This window comes from Dendrobates tinctorius, unplaced genomic scaffold (genome assembly GCF_039654945.1).
Source record: "Dendrobates tinctorius isolate UK_male_01 unplaced genomic scaffold, ASM3965494v1 ptg000081l, whole genome shotgun sequence".
Taxonomy (NCBI): domain Eukaryota; kingdom Metazoa; phylum Chordata; class Amphibia; order Anura; family Dendrobatidae; genus Dendrobates; species Dendrobates tinctorius.
The window spans coordinates 7,153,165-7,169,653 of NW_027361749.1; the positions used below are offsets into that span (position 1 = coordinate 7,153,165).

At 46.3% G+C, this 16,489-nt stretch overlaps 1 protein-coding gene across 2 annotated transcripts in view; it reads right to left on the bottom strand.

Moving 5' to 3' along the window:
* Positions 1-10,687: 10,687 nt before the first annotated feature.
* The window catches only part of B4GALT6 (beta-1,4-galactosyltransferase 6), a 104,532-nt gene continuing 98,730 nt past the window's right edge, over positions 10,688-16,489 (bottom strand). For both annotated transcript variants that reach the window (XM_073583710.1, XM_073583711.1), the window contains exon 9: positions 10,688-16,439. In XM_073583710.1, the coding sequence (XP_073439811.1) occupies positions 16,292-16,439 (148 nt within the window). In that variant the 3' untranslated portion in view covers positions 10,688-16,291. The remainder of the gene's footprint in view (positions 16,440-16,489) is intronic.

Below are 16,489 nucleotides of genomic sequence, written 5' to 3' on the forward strand. Positions count from 1 at the left end.
TTAGCCAACACCTGCTTATCCGTCTGGATATTGAGGACCCACAGGATTTTAGCCCTTTCCATTCTCCATCAATTTTTCTGGGGTCTCCTACCTAGACTTAGGAGGACTTAGCACATATGCTGTGCAGATGTTCCTGTATACAATTCCTGCTACTTGGTTGTGGCATTCAGTATATGCTGTTCCTGCTTGCATTTTGCATTCTGACACTATGTGTTGGACGGTTTCTGAGGTTTCTTTGCATAGTTTGCACCTTTGGTCTTGTCTTGTGTGGTATAATCCTGCTTCTATGGATCTGGTACTTAGTGCTTGTTCTTGTGCTGCTATGATTAGTGCCTTCTGTGCTGTCTCGGAGTCCAGCTTTCTCCAACCAATGTTGGCGTCGTATTAACGCCTCTCCATTACTAACCTCGGGGCTTGATGTCACCAGACAATACAATGGTGACATCAACCCCCAATTATTACCCCTCTTGCCACCGCTACAGGGCAAGTGTGAAGAGCGAGGCTAAGTGCCAGAATTGGCGCATCTTAGAGATGCACCTTTTCTGGAGCGGCTGAAAGCAGATGTTTTTAGCTGGGGTCGGGGGGGCAGTATCCACTGCACCTTACTAGGCTATTAATATCAGCCCACAGCTGTCTGCATAGCCTTTTCTGGTTAATTATAGGGGGACCCCACATCATTTTTTTGGGAGGTCCCCCATTTTAATAGCCAGTGAAGGCTCAGTATACAGTTGTGAGCTGATGTTAATAGCCTGGGAAGCTCCATGGGTATTGCCCATGTATTGCACACACATTGTACTTGTCACTGACATCTATATCTCTACATATATCTACCTATTCTATTTGTATTTACTGTATACAATCCATCTCTTCTATCCAGTCGGCTCCTGCAGTGATTTTACAGAACACGGCACATGAATTGCCAGCCTTTCTTCTATCTATGCAATACATACATTATAATAAATAAATATATATATATATATATATATATATATACACACACACATACACACACACACACTGATGATCTCTTTAATAGAATCCTGGGGTCAGAACCACAGCGCTGAGTGGAACAGTCCTAACTTCCATACCGGGGATCCCTTTAAGAGAGCCTGGGGTCAGTACCAGAGCATTTGAAGGCAATTGCCCTGACTTCCATACCGGGGATCCCTTTGAGAGCCTGGGGTCAGAACCAGAACGCTGAGTGGAATTGCCCTAACTTCCATACCAGGGATCCCTTTAAGAGAGGCCTGGGGTCAGAACCAAAGCGCAGGATGGATTTGCCGTAACTTCCATACCAATGATCCCTTTAAGAGAGGCTTGGGGTGAGTATCAGAGTGCTGAGGGATCTGCCCTAACTTCCATACCGGAGATCCCTTTAAGAGGGAAGATGTGCCTATGGGATGGAGGATGTGTGATTGGTATATGCGCACGGGAGGGGGTGATTCATTTCTGTCATGTGCTCTCTGCTCCTTTCTGGGGGGCAGACAATGGCTGGGAGCTTATGTTTCCAGGGATGCTAGATTTCTCCCACCATGCTGAGGTGTTTTTGAGTGGGAAAACTGTTGCTTATAGCAACCAATCACAGCTCACCTTCTTTTAAACAGCTCTGGTGAAATGAAAGATGCTTAGTGATTGGTTGGTGATAACACATATACATACATTTAATCTATATATATACACTCACTGGCCACTTTATTAGGTACACCTGTCCAACTGTGTGTTAAGACTTAATTTCTAATCAGCCAATCACATGGCGGCAACTCAGTGCATTTAGGCATGTAGACATGGTCAAGACAATCTCCTGCAGTTCAAACCGAGCATCAGTATGGGGAAGAAAGGTGATTTGAGTGCCTTTGAACGTGGCATGATTGTTGGTGCCAGAAGGGCTGGTCTGAGAATTTCAGAAACTGCTGATCTACTGGGATTTTCACGCACAACCATCTCTAGGGTTTACAGAGAATGGTCCGAAAAAGAAAAAAAATCCAGTGAGCGGCAGTTCTGTGGCCGGAAATGCCATGTTGATGCCAGAGGTCAGAGGAGAATGGGCAGACTGGTTCGAGCTGATAGAAAGGCAACAGTGACTCAAATTGCCACCCGTTACAACCAAGGTAGGCAGAAGAGCATCTCTGAACGCACAGTGCGTCGAACTTTGAGGCAGATGGGCTACAGCAGCAGAAGACCACACTGGGTACCACTCCTCTCAGCTAAGAACAGGAAACTGAGGCTACAATTTGCACAAGCTCATCGAAATTGGACAGTAGAAGATTGGAAAAACGTTGCCTGGTCTGATGAGTCTCGATTTCTGCTGCAACATTCGGATGGTAGGGTCAGAATTTGGCGTAAACAACATGAAAGCATGGATCCATCCTGCCTTGTATCAACGGTTCAGGCTGGTGGTGGTGGTGTCATGGTGTGGGGAATTTTTTCTGGGCACTCTTTGGGCCCCTTGGTACCAATTGAGCATCGTTGCAACGCCACAGCCTACCTGAGTATTGTTGCTGACCATGTCCATCCCTTTATGACCACAATGTACCCAACATCTGATGGCTACTTTCAGCAGGATAATGCGCCATGTCATAAAGCTCGAATCATCTCAGATTGGTTTCTTGAACATGACAATGAGTTTACTGTACTCAAATGGCCTCCTCAGTCACCAGATCTCAATCCAATAGAGCATCTTTGGGATGTGGTGGAACGGGAGATTCGCATCAGGGATGTGCAGCCGACAAATCTGCGCCAACTGTGTGATGCCATCATGTCAATATGGTTCAAAATCTCTGAGGAATGCTTCCAGCACCTTGTTGAATCTCTGCCACGAAGAATTGAGGCAGTTCTGAAGGCAAAAGGGGGTCCAACCCCTTACTAGCATGGTGTACCTAATTAAGTGGCCAGTGAGTGTATATATATATATATATATATATATATATATAAAATTAAATTGAAAGCTCTGATTGTAAACTACTGGGGAATGAATGGAAGCAGCCGTCGCATGCTCAGTAACTAGCGGTGATGTCACAGAGCCTGGGTGCGCTGCTTCCATTCATTCCCCAGTAGTTACAGTTGTAGCTAGAGTTGAGCGAAACGAGTCGAAAAAATTCAAAAGTCGCCGACTTTTGGCAAAGTCGGGTTTCATGAAACGAAACTCGACCCTAGGATGAGGTCGGCCACGAGGTCGGCGACTTATGCGCCAAAGTCGCGTTTCAAAAGTTTGTTTTGCGCTCTTTTTCAGCCAATCAGGATCCACGGACACTGTGGGCAACGTGATGACATAGGCACGGGTCACCACCATCTTTCAGAAGGGCATGCAAGTGATTGGCTTGCTTTGGTGGGCGTCACAGAGGGTGTAAAAGGGCGTGCACGCCGACCGCCATCTTACTTCTGCCGATCTTAGTATAGGGAGAGGTTGCTGCTGATTCTGTAGGGAGAGCGTTAGGCAGGGAAGAAGACAAAAAAACTGCTTCTGCTGCTAGCGATTTGGCCTGCACAACACACCAGTCACTGTGTGTGCAGTGCAAGGGGAGGCTATATAGTGGTGTATCAGTGGTGTTGGTTGTTGGGCTGCCTTCTAAGGCTTCCTGACATTCCTGCATTGCTGTTTACCCACTGCTCCGCAAACTGCTTTTTTAAAAGCAATCCCAATTTTTTTTTTGTCCTGCTGAGAAGACAAAAAAACTGCTTCTGCTGCTAGCAATTTGGCCTGCACAACACACCAGTCACTGTGTGTGCAGTGCAAGGGGAGGCTATATAGTGGTGTATCAGTGGTGTTGGTTGTTGGGCTGCCTTCTAAGGCTTCCTGACATTCCTGCATTGCTGTTTACCCACTGCTCCGCAAACTGCTTTTTTAAAAGCAATCCAATCTCCCTTATCCTCTAGTCACTTTTGTCACAGCTGTGCCATCGAGCCTGTCACATAGCGCTCAGATATTCATTGGGCCTCACACAATCCAAACGTGTCCAGTGTCCAAAAGTGTGTGCAGAGATTCAAAATCTCCCTTATCCTCTAGTCACTTTGGTCACAGCTGTGCCATCGAGCCTGTCACATAGCGCTCAGATATCAGTGGGCCTCACACAATCCAAAAGTGTCCAGTGTCCAAAAGTGTGTGCAGAGATTCAAAATCTCCCTTATCCTCTAGTCACTTTGGTCACAGCTGTGCCATCGAGCCTGTCACATAGCGCTCAGATATCAGTGGGCCTCACACAATCCAAAAGTGTCCATCCAGTGTCCAAAAGTGTGTGCAGAGATTCAAAATCTCCCTTATCCTCTAGTCACTTTTGTCACAGCTGTGCCATCGAGCCTGTCACATAGCGCTCAGATATTCATTGGGCCTCACACAATCCAAAAGTGTCCAGTGTCCAAAAGTGTGTGCAGAGATTCAAAATCTCCCTTATCCTCTAGTCACTTTTGTCACAGCTGTGCCATCGAGCCTGTCACATAGCGCCCAGATATTCATTGGGCCTCACACAATCCAAAAGTGTCCAGTGTCCAAAAGTGTGTGCAGAGATTCAAAATCTCCCTTATCCTCTAGTCACTTTTGTCACAGCTGTGCCATCGAGCCTGTCACATAGCGCTCAGATATTCAATGGGCCTCACACAATCCAAAAGTGTCCAGTGTCCAAAAGTGTGTGCAGAGATTCAAAATCTCCCTTATCCTCTAGTCACTTTTGTCACAGCTGTGCCATCGAGCCTGTCACATAGCGCTCAGATATTCATTGGGCCTCACACAACCCAAAAGTGTCCAGTGTCCACAAGTGTCTGCAGAAATTCAAAATCTCCCCTGTCCTATAGACACCTTGTACCTTGTTTTACATTACTATATAGTTTGTTGGATTTTGTCTACATTTCTACCAAAAATGAGGAAGGCTGGTGGAAGAGGCCGTGGAATTGGGCGGGGGTTGGCAGCTGGTAATGATGGTGTTGGTGGTGGATCTGATGGTAGTGGCAAGAGCAAAATAGGACCGAATGCAGGAGGTGCTGACCCTGCGTCATCGTCTGGCTACATAAGGCCTCGAACGCTTAGTTTTCTAGGAGTTGGCAAACCGCTTTTAAAGCCAGAGCATCAGGAAAAAGTTTTGTCTTACATTGCTGACTCAGCCTCCAGCTCTATCGCCTCCTCTTCTTCAGTTGTAAAAAGTAAAAGCACTGAGTCGTCATTGGAGGCTCATGTTCATGAACCACACCTTTCCTTGTGTCCTTCACCCCAACCAAGATTGAAGGATGACGCAGGCCATACTACTGATTACTCCATGGAGCTGTTTTCACATACCATGCCTGGATTATCAAGTGAAATGGTGAATTACCCAGGCCAAGATGAATCTGACATGGAGTGCACTGATGCACAGCCGCTGATGGATGATTCTGCTGGTACATTCACTCAGAGCACTACATTGTCCTCGCAGTGTACAGAGCCAGATTCTGACCCTGATGAGACTCAGGTGCCCCTTCCCGCACACTATACCACCATACACGGTGACACAGAGGAAGGTGCACATGACATAGAAGAGGAGGTGATGGATGACCCAGTTGTTGACCCAGATTGGCATCCATTGGGGGAAGAGGGTGCTGCTTCTAATAGCTCAGATGTCCACAGCAGACATCGACATCGCAACAGCTGTTATCTGGCAGGCCCGGAGCACTCCAAAGACAGGTTCCAAACATCAAAAGAGTTGCTGGACAGCTTGTCCAGAGGGTCAAAAGATCACAGCGTGCTAGGCCGCAAAATGTCTGCCAAAGTAGGAAGAGTGCAGTGTGGCACTTTTTTGACCAAAATCCTCATGATCAGGCCAAGGTTATCTGTAAGAAGTGCGCAAAGACCTTTAGCCGAGGGAAAAATCTGAAAAATTTGAATACCAGTTGCATGCTTAGACATTTAACCAGCATGCACTTGCAAGCGTGGACACAACACCAAACCTCAAGTGCCACATGTGCAACTGATCACAACGAAGGTAGTCAGCAACGCTACATTGTTTCCCCCACTGTAAGCCCACCGGTTAGCACAGCAGCAAATGTTGAGGTGTCGTTGCAAGACCACAGCAGTCAGGGAATCCCACTGTTATATCAACGAAAGACTGATTCTAGGCCATCAGAAAGAACACCAACTCCATCACCATCATCAACCCTCTCTCAGTCCGCCCTGTCCACCGCTACTTCCACCATATGCAGCTCTCAAGTCCAGCTCACCCTCCCAGACACTATGAGTAGGTCAAGAAAGTACTCAGTCTCTCATCCGCGTACACTGGGTTTGAACGCCCACATTGCCAAACTAATCTCAATTGAGATGATGCCCTTTCGGTTGGTGGAAAGCACAGCTTTCCGCGAACTCATGGCCTATGCAGTACCACGCTATGACCTACCCAGTCGCCACTTCTCTCGCAAAGCCATCCCAGCCCTCCACCATCATGTGAAAGACCGCATTGTCCATGCACTCAAGCAGTCAGTGAGCGGAAAGGTGCACCTCACAACTGATGCATGGTCCAGTCGGCATGGCCAGGGCCGTTACGTGTCCATCACTGCGCACTGGGTTAATGTGGTGGATGCAGGGTCCACAGGGGACAGCGGTGGTGGGACAGTGCTGCCTAGCCCACGGTATAGGAAACAGTTGGCTGTAGGCGTTCGACCCTCCTCCTCCTCCAGAAGCGAAAGCTCGTCCACAGAGCGCAGTCGTACGAGCACTCCATCTGCAGCTGCCACTGTTGCACACGAGGTGTCCCCCTATCGAGCAGCTAGTGGAAAGCGTCAGCAGGCTGTGTTGCAGATGATGTGTTTGGGCGACAGACACACCGCCGAGGTGCTGGCCGAGTACTTGAAGCGACAAACTGAGTCATGGCTGGGCAGTGTACATCTTGAGGCAGGCAAGGTAGTTAGTGATAACGGCCGTAATTTTGTGGCAGCCATAGCCCTTTCAAAACTCAGCCACATACCTTGCTTGGCTCACACCTTGAACCTGGTGGTGCAGTGCTTCCTCAAAAATTATCCGGAGTTAACAGCCCTGCTCCAGAAGGTGCGAAGACTGTGCGCGCACATCCGCCGGTCGCCTGTACACTCCATTCGTATGCAGAAGCTGCAGCGATTGCTCCACCTTCCCAACCACCGCCTCATTATCGACATTGCAACAAGGTGGAACTCCACCCTGCACATGGTGGAGCGGCTGTGCGAGCAGAGGCAGGCCATAATGCTTTTGTGGGAGGATACACGGCCAGGCACTTTGAGAGCAGATATGGAGTTGACAGGTGTGCAGTGGTCGAAGCTGAAAGACCTTTGTAAAGTCCTTCAGTGTTTTGAGGAATGCACACGGCTGGTAAGCGCAGACGATGCCATCCTAAGCATGAGCATCCCACTTATGTGTCTGCTCATGCAAACTTTGACGCACCTTAAGGAGCAGGCGTCTGCAGCCAATGTTGATGAGGAGGAAGAGGAGGAGGAGGGAATCCTTGATGACATTCAGCCATTGTCTGCTCAGGGACCTCTCCTGGACGAGGTGGAGGAAGAAGAGGAGGAGGAGGATGATGATGGGGATGATTACTTAGGGGAGGAGGATGCATCTCGTGGGGCAAGTGAAAATGTTGGCGTGGCAAGGTCTGGTACAGGGTTTGTGTGTGACGGGAGGGATGTGGATTTGCCAGAAAGTGCTCCTCCACCCAGCACTCGCAGTGCATCATTGACACCGGGAACATTGGCCCACATGTCAGATTATGCCTTGCAGATCCTAAAAAGGGACCCCCGCATTGCCAAAATGATGAACGATGACGACTACTGGTTGGCCAGCATCCTGGATCCACGCTATAAAGGCAAATTACAAAACATCATGCCACAGGAGAACCTTGACCTAATATTGGCTAATAAACAAGCAACTCTGGTAAATCGGTTGCTTGAGGCATTCCCAGCACACAGCAGTGGTGATGGTTCTCACACGAGCCGTACGGGCCGGGGGCAGCTTGGCAGAGGTGTTCGTGGTGCACACAGCAGAAGTGGCGTTGGAGACAGGGGTTTCATGACAATGTTGTGGACTGATTTTTCAAATACCGCTCACACAACTGGTAATACTGCATCGATGGAAAGTGACAGGAGACAGCAGTTGTCAACTATGGTTACAAACTACTTTTCCTCCCATATCGATGTTCTCCCACACAGGTCATTCCCCTTTGACTATTGGTCCGCTATACTGGACACCTGGCCTGAATTGGCCCAATATGCCTTACAGGAGCTCGCTTGCCCAGCTGCAAGTGTGCTATCGGAAAGAGTCTTCAGTGCAGCTGGATCAATCCTGACAGAAAAAAGGACTCGTCTGTCAACCCAAAATGTGGATGATCTAACCTTCATTAAAATGAACCACGCATGGGTTTCCAAGGATTTTGTCCCACCTTCCCCTGATGACACATAGGGTGACAGAAAAATGGCTTGCTTTGGTCCACCTCTTCCTGGTACTTCACCTATTTCGCCTTTTGCATCAGCTGAATGTCCAACATCAACATATGCCACTTTCTAAAACTCCCTAACTGTGCTGCCTCCCCCCCCATGGCCGGGGTCACCACCTAGCGCACGACACCGTGCGAGTGCCGTTGCCCTGGACAGGTGGGTAGGCCGACTCTTGGGCGCGGGCACTGGCACAGGGTCCCTCATAGTGCAATCAAGTGTCTCTGACGGTGGTGGTGCACACCCGCCGTCAGACACACCGCTGTACTATGAGGGGCCCAGTGCCAGTACCGACGCCCACGAGTGGGCCCCCCTTGCTTGTGCAGGGCCCCAGCATTTGCAATCTTTACCTCTCCCTGCTCCTCCGCTGTGTAATCTGGGCCGGCAAATCCATACTGTGCCTGACACCGTCTGAGCCTGCCTCCTGATGTATAGACATATTTTGAATGTGTACGCTATCCATACATGTTATCCGGGGAAACGGTACCCTTTCTAACCTTTGTGCAATCACGTGCAATCCATACTGGGCCTAACACCGTCTGAGCCTGCCTCCTGAGACATATATTTTGAATGTGTACGCTATCCATACATGTTATCCGGGGATACGGTACCCTTTCTAACCTTTGTGCAATCACGTGCAATCCATACTGGGCCTAACACCGTCTGAGAATGATAGATGGGGCCCACCATACACTGGAACATTCCAAAGGTGGACATCAGACACTGGAGCAGCATTTACAGGGCCCATTATACACTAGAGCATTAGAAATGGGGCCCATTATGTTTGGAGCATTATTTGGGCCCATAAGACAGTAAAGCTTCATCCATGGGGACCAACATATACTGTAGCATTATGTGGAGCTCATCATATACTGTTTCAAACATTATATAGGACCAATGATTCTGTATGGAGAAATAGATGGGCCTCGTCATGAGATGTAAAAAGTGAAGTATTTTTCATTGTACTATACCGCTATTTCTCTGCCGTATCGGAGCATGATGAGTTGTGGTATGTGTTAAAGGGGCGCTCTTTCGCCCAGGGCACATGAAAACCTGGAGCCAGCCCTCCCCCCCCACAGTCTGTAGCCAAATAACCCCCATTTTTCAGTGCGTAACTTGTATTATGAAGTTAATTAAGGTTGACAAGCTTAAGTAAGAAGAATTGATGCTTTTGGCATTCAAATGGGCACTGTAGGTGTGTTTCCTGTCCTCGTCTCACTGCCGACTTTTATTCCCCATTGACTTACATTGGGTTTCGTGTTTTGGGACGACCCCGACTTTTCCCTATAATTGGACGATCTTGCTCGACCCGACTTTTGCAAAAGTCGGGTTTCACGAAACGAAACGCGACCCTAAAAAACCAAAAGTCGCTCAACTCTAGTTGTAGCGGCGCAGCAGAGCTCCATCTGTAAACTGATTAACCCCCGAGATGGATTACGCCGTGGGACGTAACTGAGCGGCGGACAGATATGGATATTGTTGGTTTATTATTTTTTACAGGCGAACGATGGCGTCGATATGGAATTAGGAGTATAATAAAGCTTTAAACACTGTGTGAAGTGTATTCTTTCATTAAAATACTTTGTTCTTATTGTGTGTGTTTATTTAACCCTTGAATAACTCTAGGATTAGTAATGGATAGGCGTCTTATTGACACCTCTCCATTACTAAGCCGGACTTAATGTCACCTTACAATAGCAAGGTGACATTAACCCCACTTGCCACCACTACAGGCAAGTGGGAAGAACCAGACAAAGCTCCAGAATAGATTTAATAGACGAGTCTTTTCTGGTCAGCTGCGGGCTGCTGTTTTTAGGCTGGGGGGGCCAGGATCAATGGCCCCTTACCAGCCTGAGAATAGCAGCCCCCAGTTGTGAGTTTTGCCGGGTTGGTTCACAAACCGAGGGGTAACCCACGTCAGGTGTTCATTCGTTCTATCCTGCTCGCTGTTGCCGGCAGAGCAGGAGAGAAGAATGACAGCCGCGTTCAGCACCAGCCGCAGAAGAACAATGCTTACTGTAGCGCTTCTTCCCCGGCAGCCGTCCGTGTGGTCCTGATGTGGCACATGGTTGCCACACGGAGGTACCACGTATCCACACGGAAACGGATAGCTTCGGTACCGGTTTTTCCGGTACCGGAATTATCTGGACGTGTGAGACCACCCTTAGTCTGCAAATTAACCCCATATAAGCAGGGTAATGGTGTTTTGACAGGTCAGGTTCCCTTAAAAAAATAAAGAAAAATCAAAGTCAGATTGACACAAACCAGTCAACACAAGTTGATTTTACTTTAAGTTTATTATGTAAGAATGTGGAATAACAGCAAAATAAGACGACCTTCTTTGACACATGCAATGCAAAACAATAAAATATTAGCTTTGATCGTGTTTATAGTCTACTACAAATTAAATAGTGTAAGCGTCCCAGTTCACAGACATTATTGCTATTGTATCGAAGAGCAACATTCTCCTCCAAGACCGCGTAACCATTAACCTATTTAATAAGTAATGAACTGTGCCAAAACAAAGGTAAAGTATATTCTTCATGCCTTTCTAGTAAAATCTGCAACAAATTTACAGTATCCCAATATAGAATCACTACCAAAATAAACAAGGCACAATAAACACTGCCTGGAGTTTATGAAGACTTTGCCTGAAGAATGCATTCAATTGGTTTCCTGTGATTTCATGCAATTTCTCGCTACATACACAGGTCCATTTGTAGTTCACAGTGCTGCTGTAGTTACCGTTCTAAACACTAGGTGGAGCCATCCTGTGGCCTGAATCACAGTATTCATGAGAATGCAGCATTTCATTACCAGGATCCAGTGCCTTAGAATTGTCATGTAGTGTACATGGACTCAGGCCACAAGATGTCTAACCTAAGTCACATGTTCCTGCTAAATTCAAGGGCAATTTAGAAAATAAAAATAAATTAAAATTCAAGAAATAAAAAAAAATGTCTAACTATACGCTCACTTTATCTTCTTCCCATGGTTTAAAACCCTTAACATGGAAAGGGTTAAAAAAAACATGGCTAATATTTTCCAAAAATAGCACCACTCCTGTCCATGGGTGATGTCTGGTATTGCAGTTTAGCTTCATTGAAGTAAATAGAGCTGACCTGCAATACCACACACAACCTGTGGACATGTGTGGCACTGTTTATAGAAGAAAGCCATTGTTTTCTAATTCTGGATAGACCAATTTAAGTAATGAAATCTAGGTTTTTATGCAAAGAACTAAGCTAAATAATGCAATTATTTCAGGTTAGCTGCAGATAATAATCTAACAGTATCACTGTGGAGCCTACCCAGCGATACAAAGGCCATTAACACGGCATCATGTCAGCGATAATAACTTACAGTTCACAGTGTAAGAGGGGGCGCAGTAGAAATATAACATTTACAAGGTGTTCTCCAAGAAGAAACAGAGTGTATTAACGGAAAAAAAAGCAATGCTCGAAATACAGTCCACGAGCGGCACGATAACCGGGACGTTGTGACAAGGCTAGCACACACTGGGCTCTATGTAGGAGCAGGGTAATACAGTCATCAGGCATCCACAGACTGCGGAGACACAGCGTGGAGGTAAGAGAAAGCCTCTCTGAAGCAAGAATCTGCTCCATTTTTTTTTTTACTTTATTTCTTTGCAATAAAAGTACCACCATTTGTAAAGAAATGACCCTCCAAAGAACGCCACCGAAGGAACTGGTGTCACAATCCAGCAAAGAGGTCTGGGCTGACAAATCACTCAGCCAATGTGTTTACTAGAGAGCCATGTACCTGCCACGGCTCCAGGGGACTAGTGACATGGAGATGGATAAATTAGAGGTGTTCTTATTAAGTAGAGCTGATCAAAACGATTCAATTCTCTTCTATGGGAGCAAAAGTATATTCACATAGTCTGTGAATGGTGGGATGGTCACACATGCGTTACCACTGCTCCCCCCATAGACTGTGAATGGTGGGATGGTCACACATGCGTTACCACTGCTCCCCCCATAGACTGAAGGGTGGGATGGTCACACATGCGTTACCACTGCTCCCCCCATAGACTGTGAATGGTGGGATGGTCACACATGCGTTACCACTGCTCCCCCCATAGACTGTGAATGGTGGGATGGTCACACATGCGTTACCACTGCTCCCCCCGTAGACTGTGAATGCTGGGATGGTCACACATGCGTTACCACTGCTCCCCCCGTAGACTGTGAATGCTGGGATGGTCACACATGCGTTACCACTGCTCCCCCCATAGACTGTGAATGCTGGGATGGTCACACATGCGTTACCACTGCTCCCCCCGTAGACTGTGAATGCTGGGATGGTCACACATGCGTTACCACTGCTCCCCCCGTAGACTGTGAATGCTGGGATGGTCACACATGCGTTACCACTGCTCCCCCCATAGACTGTGAATGGTGAGATGGTCACACATGCGTTACCACTGCTCCCCCCATAGACTGTGAATGGTGAGATGGTCACACATGCGTTACCACTGCTCCCCCCATAGACTGTGAATGGTGGGATGGTCACACATGCGTTACCACTGCTCCCCCCATAGACTGTGAATGGTGGGATGGCCACACATTTGTTACCACTGCCCCCCCCATAGACTGTGAATGGTGGGATGGTCACACATGCGTTAACACTGCTCCCCCCATAGACTGTGAATGGTGGGATGGTCACACATGCGTTACCACTGCTCCCCCCATAGACCGTTAATGGTGGGATGGTCACACATGCGTTACCACTGCTCCCCCATAGACTGTGAATGGTGGGATGGTCACACATGTGTTACCACTGCTCCCCCCATAGACTGTGAATGGTGGGATGGCCACACATTTGTTACCACTGCCCCCCCCATAGAGTGAATTGTCACACTTTCTACCACTATACAGAGCAATAGTGTGCACAAGTTATCATTGCGCTCGTAAACCGTAAATCAGGAGATGGTCACACTCGTACACTACCGCTCTATTCAAACATGGGACTCCGACACTCATCTAGCAGTCTGACCCCGGCAACCATACATTTATTACATATCCTATATAATGATGTAAAAGAGTTCTAGGTTAGAGAACAAAAAAAAAAAAAAGTCTACTTTTTTCCATTAGAAAGAGTGCCACCCCAGTCCATGGACTGTGTCCGGTATTTCTATTCAGCCAGTTTTCTATGATATGTAAGGCCGGATTCACATGGCGTTGCGGGCAATAAGCTGACGGCATCCGTTACATAGCAGCACTAACACTATGTAACGGAAGCATTAACGCCCCCATTGCCCGCAATATTAGTAACGCATCCTAATGCATGCCGAAATCGTCATGCGTTAGAAATGATGCGTTCATGACGCACCCTCGAACGCGAACTGCAGCGTCTGAGGGTGCGTCGGGTCTAGCGCACAGCGAACGGACGCATTCGCTGTGCATAGACTTGTATGGGCCAACGCATGGTAACGGAAAGCTACCATGCGTTAGCGCATACATTAGCGCTAGGTCAAAAAAGATGTCAAAAATGACATCTGCGTTAGCGCATCCATTTAACGGATCCATTAAACAGATGCCCCTAACGCAATGTGAACCTAGCGTAATACTGAATGCAGCCCATGGGGGGGGGGGGATGTAATTTTCTTAATTTATTTTTTTTTAATTCTCATACAATCACCTCCATGCAGATCATGGGTACTGTGGCCACAGACTCTTATTTGGAGGGATGTAACCCTGTGTCAGGAGCTAATGGACCACATAAGGTTTACTGACAAATTGAGATCACCATGTCGGAAGTTCATTACATTTTATTCATTTGTTTCTCTGCAGAAGACATTTTGTTCTAGTACTAAGAACTGCCCTGGGCAATTTTAACAAAATACCAACATTCAGCTGGAAATGGTTTCTTAAAGGGAAACCCGTCCCTTAATCCACATTTCCCAAAACCCGGCTGCACGACTGCATTCGGTAATATTTTTCTCTATGAAACACTCGGGCGGGCGTTTCCGAAAAAATATAATGTCAAGATCCAGTAGGGGTCCATAACTGGAGACAAGACTACAGCAGCGCCGACCCCAGCTGGCTTTACCCAGAACCGCTTTAGGGGACTGACAGGTCTTTACTGTGTCTATACGTAGCAAGAGACCTGTCAATCACCTAGAGCGGTGCTGTAAGAAAAAACAGAAGCAGGCGGCACTGGCTACTCATCTCTCCCTGTGGTCCCGGATGGACCTTTACGTTACATTTTCTCTGAAAGCCAAGAGCGTTTCAGAGAGAAAAATATACCTGGCTGCAATCGTGCAGCCGAGCTCGGATTCACGCGGAGTGTGGTTTAGGCAACATGACTCAAGAGCCAGGTTCCCTTCAAGAACGCACCCTACATTTCACTGGGTCCAAGCACCTGAATGCGGCAAAAAAACCCCTGCTGTACTCCAGATTATAAAGCAGTGCTCGATCATAATCTGGCCGGCTCCTACGGAATACAGTCCCATGGTCCCAAGTCTTACTCCTTCGTTTATTCTACAATACTATAAAGGCAATTTGTTTTGTATTCTTCAGCACAAAGTCACAAAAGAAAATAAAAAGATTTCATTCTCCAAACTTGTAAAATAAAGACACAGTGACTACAACAAAACTCATTTCCCTCCAAAAATGGAGAATAAAATGCTTAAAAACAAACAAAAAAAAAAAAACAATAATAATTGAGAATCAATCTCTGGAGCAAATGGAGTTCTAGAAAACCATCACCAACACAATATGCCATTCTTCAAAGAAGAACATATTTGGCTCATTTTGAGTTTCACACAAAGCAATGTGCTGCAAATAAAAATATACAGTATATATATATATAAAAAAAAAATTAAAAATAAATTAGCAACCTAAAAACAGATCACACACGCAAAAATATATTCTTGGCATCGGCTCCCTGACATTTAACACAGTTGGCACAGATATTTGGACAACCTGTCTGTATGTTATGATATGTAGCTTTTATGGTATATTATACAATAGAGATGCCATAGAATAAATCATACATCTACAAAGGATAGCGGGATTAACTGTACATTCTGCCCCACGGTGGCCAAGGCTGCGCTCCATTAACCCATCACAGGTCCCTTTTCTCTTTTCGCGGCAGATACGACCATTCGGAAATGGCAGACTTGTCTAGAAGGCCTTAAGCTCACAAACCATTATAACAGTTTTCAGTCATAGCTGGCCATTAGGTAGAAACACGTCCTTCCTTTTACATAAAGCTCAAACAGATTTGTAAAATTCTAATATTTACATGTTCCGTTTTCATGCAAATAAAGACAAGTCGTATTAAAAAAAAAATAATAATAAAAATAATATAATGGTACAGTTATACAATAAAGACATGCAAAGGTGTAAAACAGGAGTCATTAAAAACGTTGGAATAACTTTACATCAATCCATGTGTGTATACATAAATGTATCTACACATATATACACACAAATATAACCAATGTATTTACACAACTCAAAAATGATATATACAGAAACATGTACACCTGTGGAATACAAAAATAAAATAAAAAAACTCAATAAAATATGCCTAAAAAGGGAGGGGAAAAAAAAAGATCATAACTCAAGAAGCGGTAGATTGGTGCAAATATAATAATGAAAAGGAATTGTGTTCTTGAACTGAAAATCACTGCACAGTGGATTGAACGGTGAAAACGTAGAGCGTTGGGTGAGACAAGGCTTTTCTCATGAGCAGTCTTCTGCTGTAAACATTGATCTAGCAGCTGCTGGCTTCAGATGTATGTATGGTCACACATTCAGAGAAGGAATTAGATATCAGTCACTAGTTAGAGGTGGTCCGCTCCTCCCATTCCGACAGTGTTCCTGCTGCTCCAGTCGGCCCCCCCCCCCCGTTAATAGTCTTTCACTGGAGCCAGCTCTGGCACTAGATTAACTGTGATGTTTTTATACAACCTGTCTATGATGATATTTGGAGCATATATCAAATTGTTTAATCCGTCTAGGAACTGGCGTTCTTTAGAATATCGCAGCAATTTGTACCTGTTCAGGGAAAAGAAAAAAGGATAATGTAATATTACGCGATGGCCTGA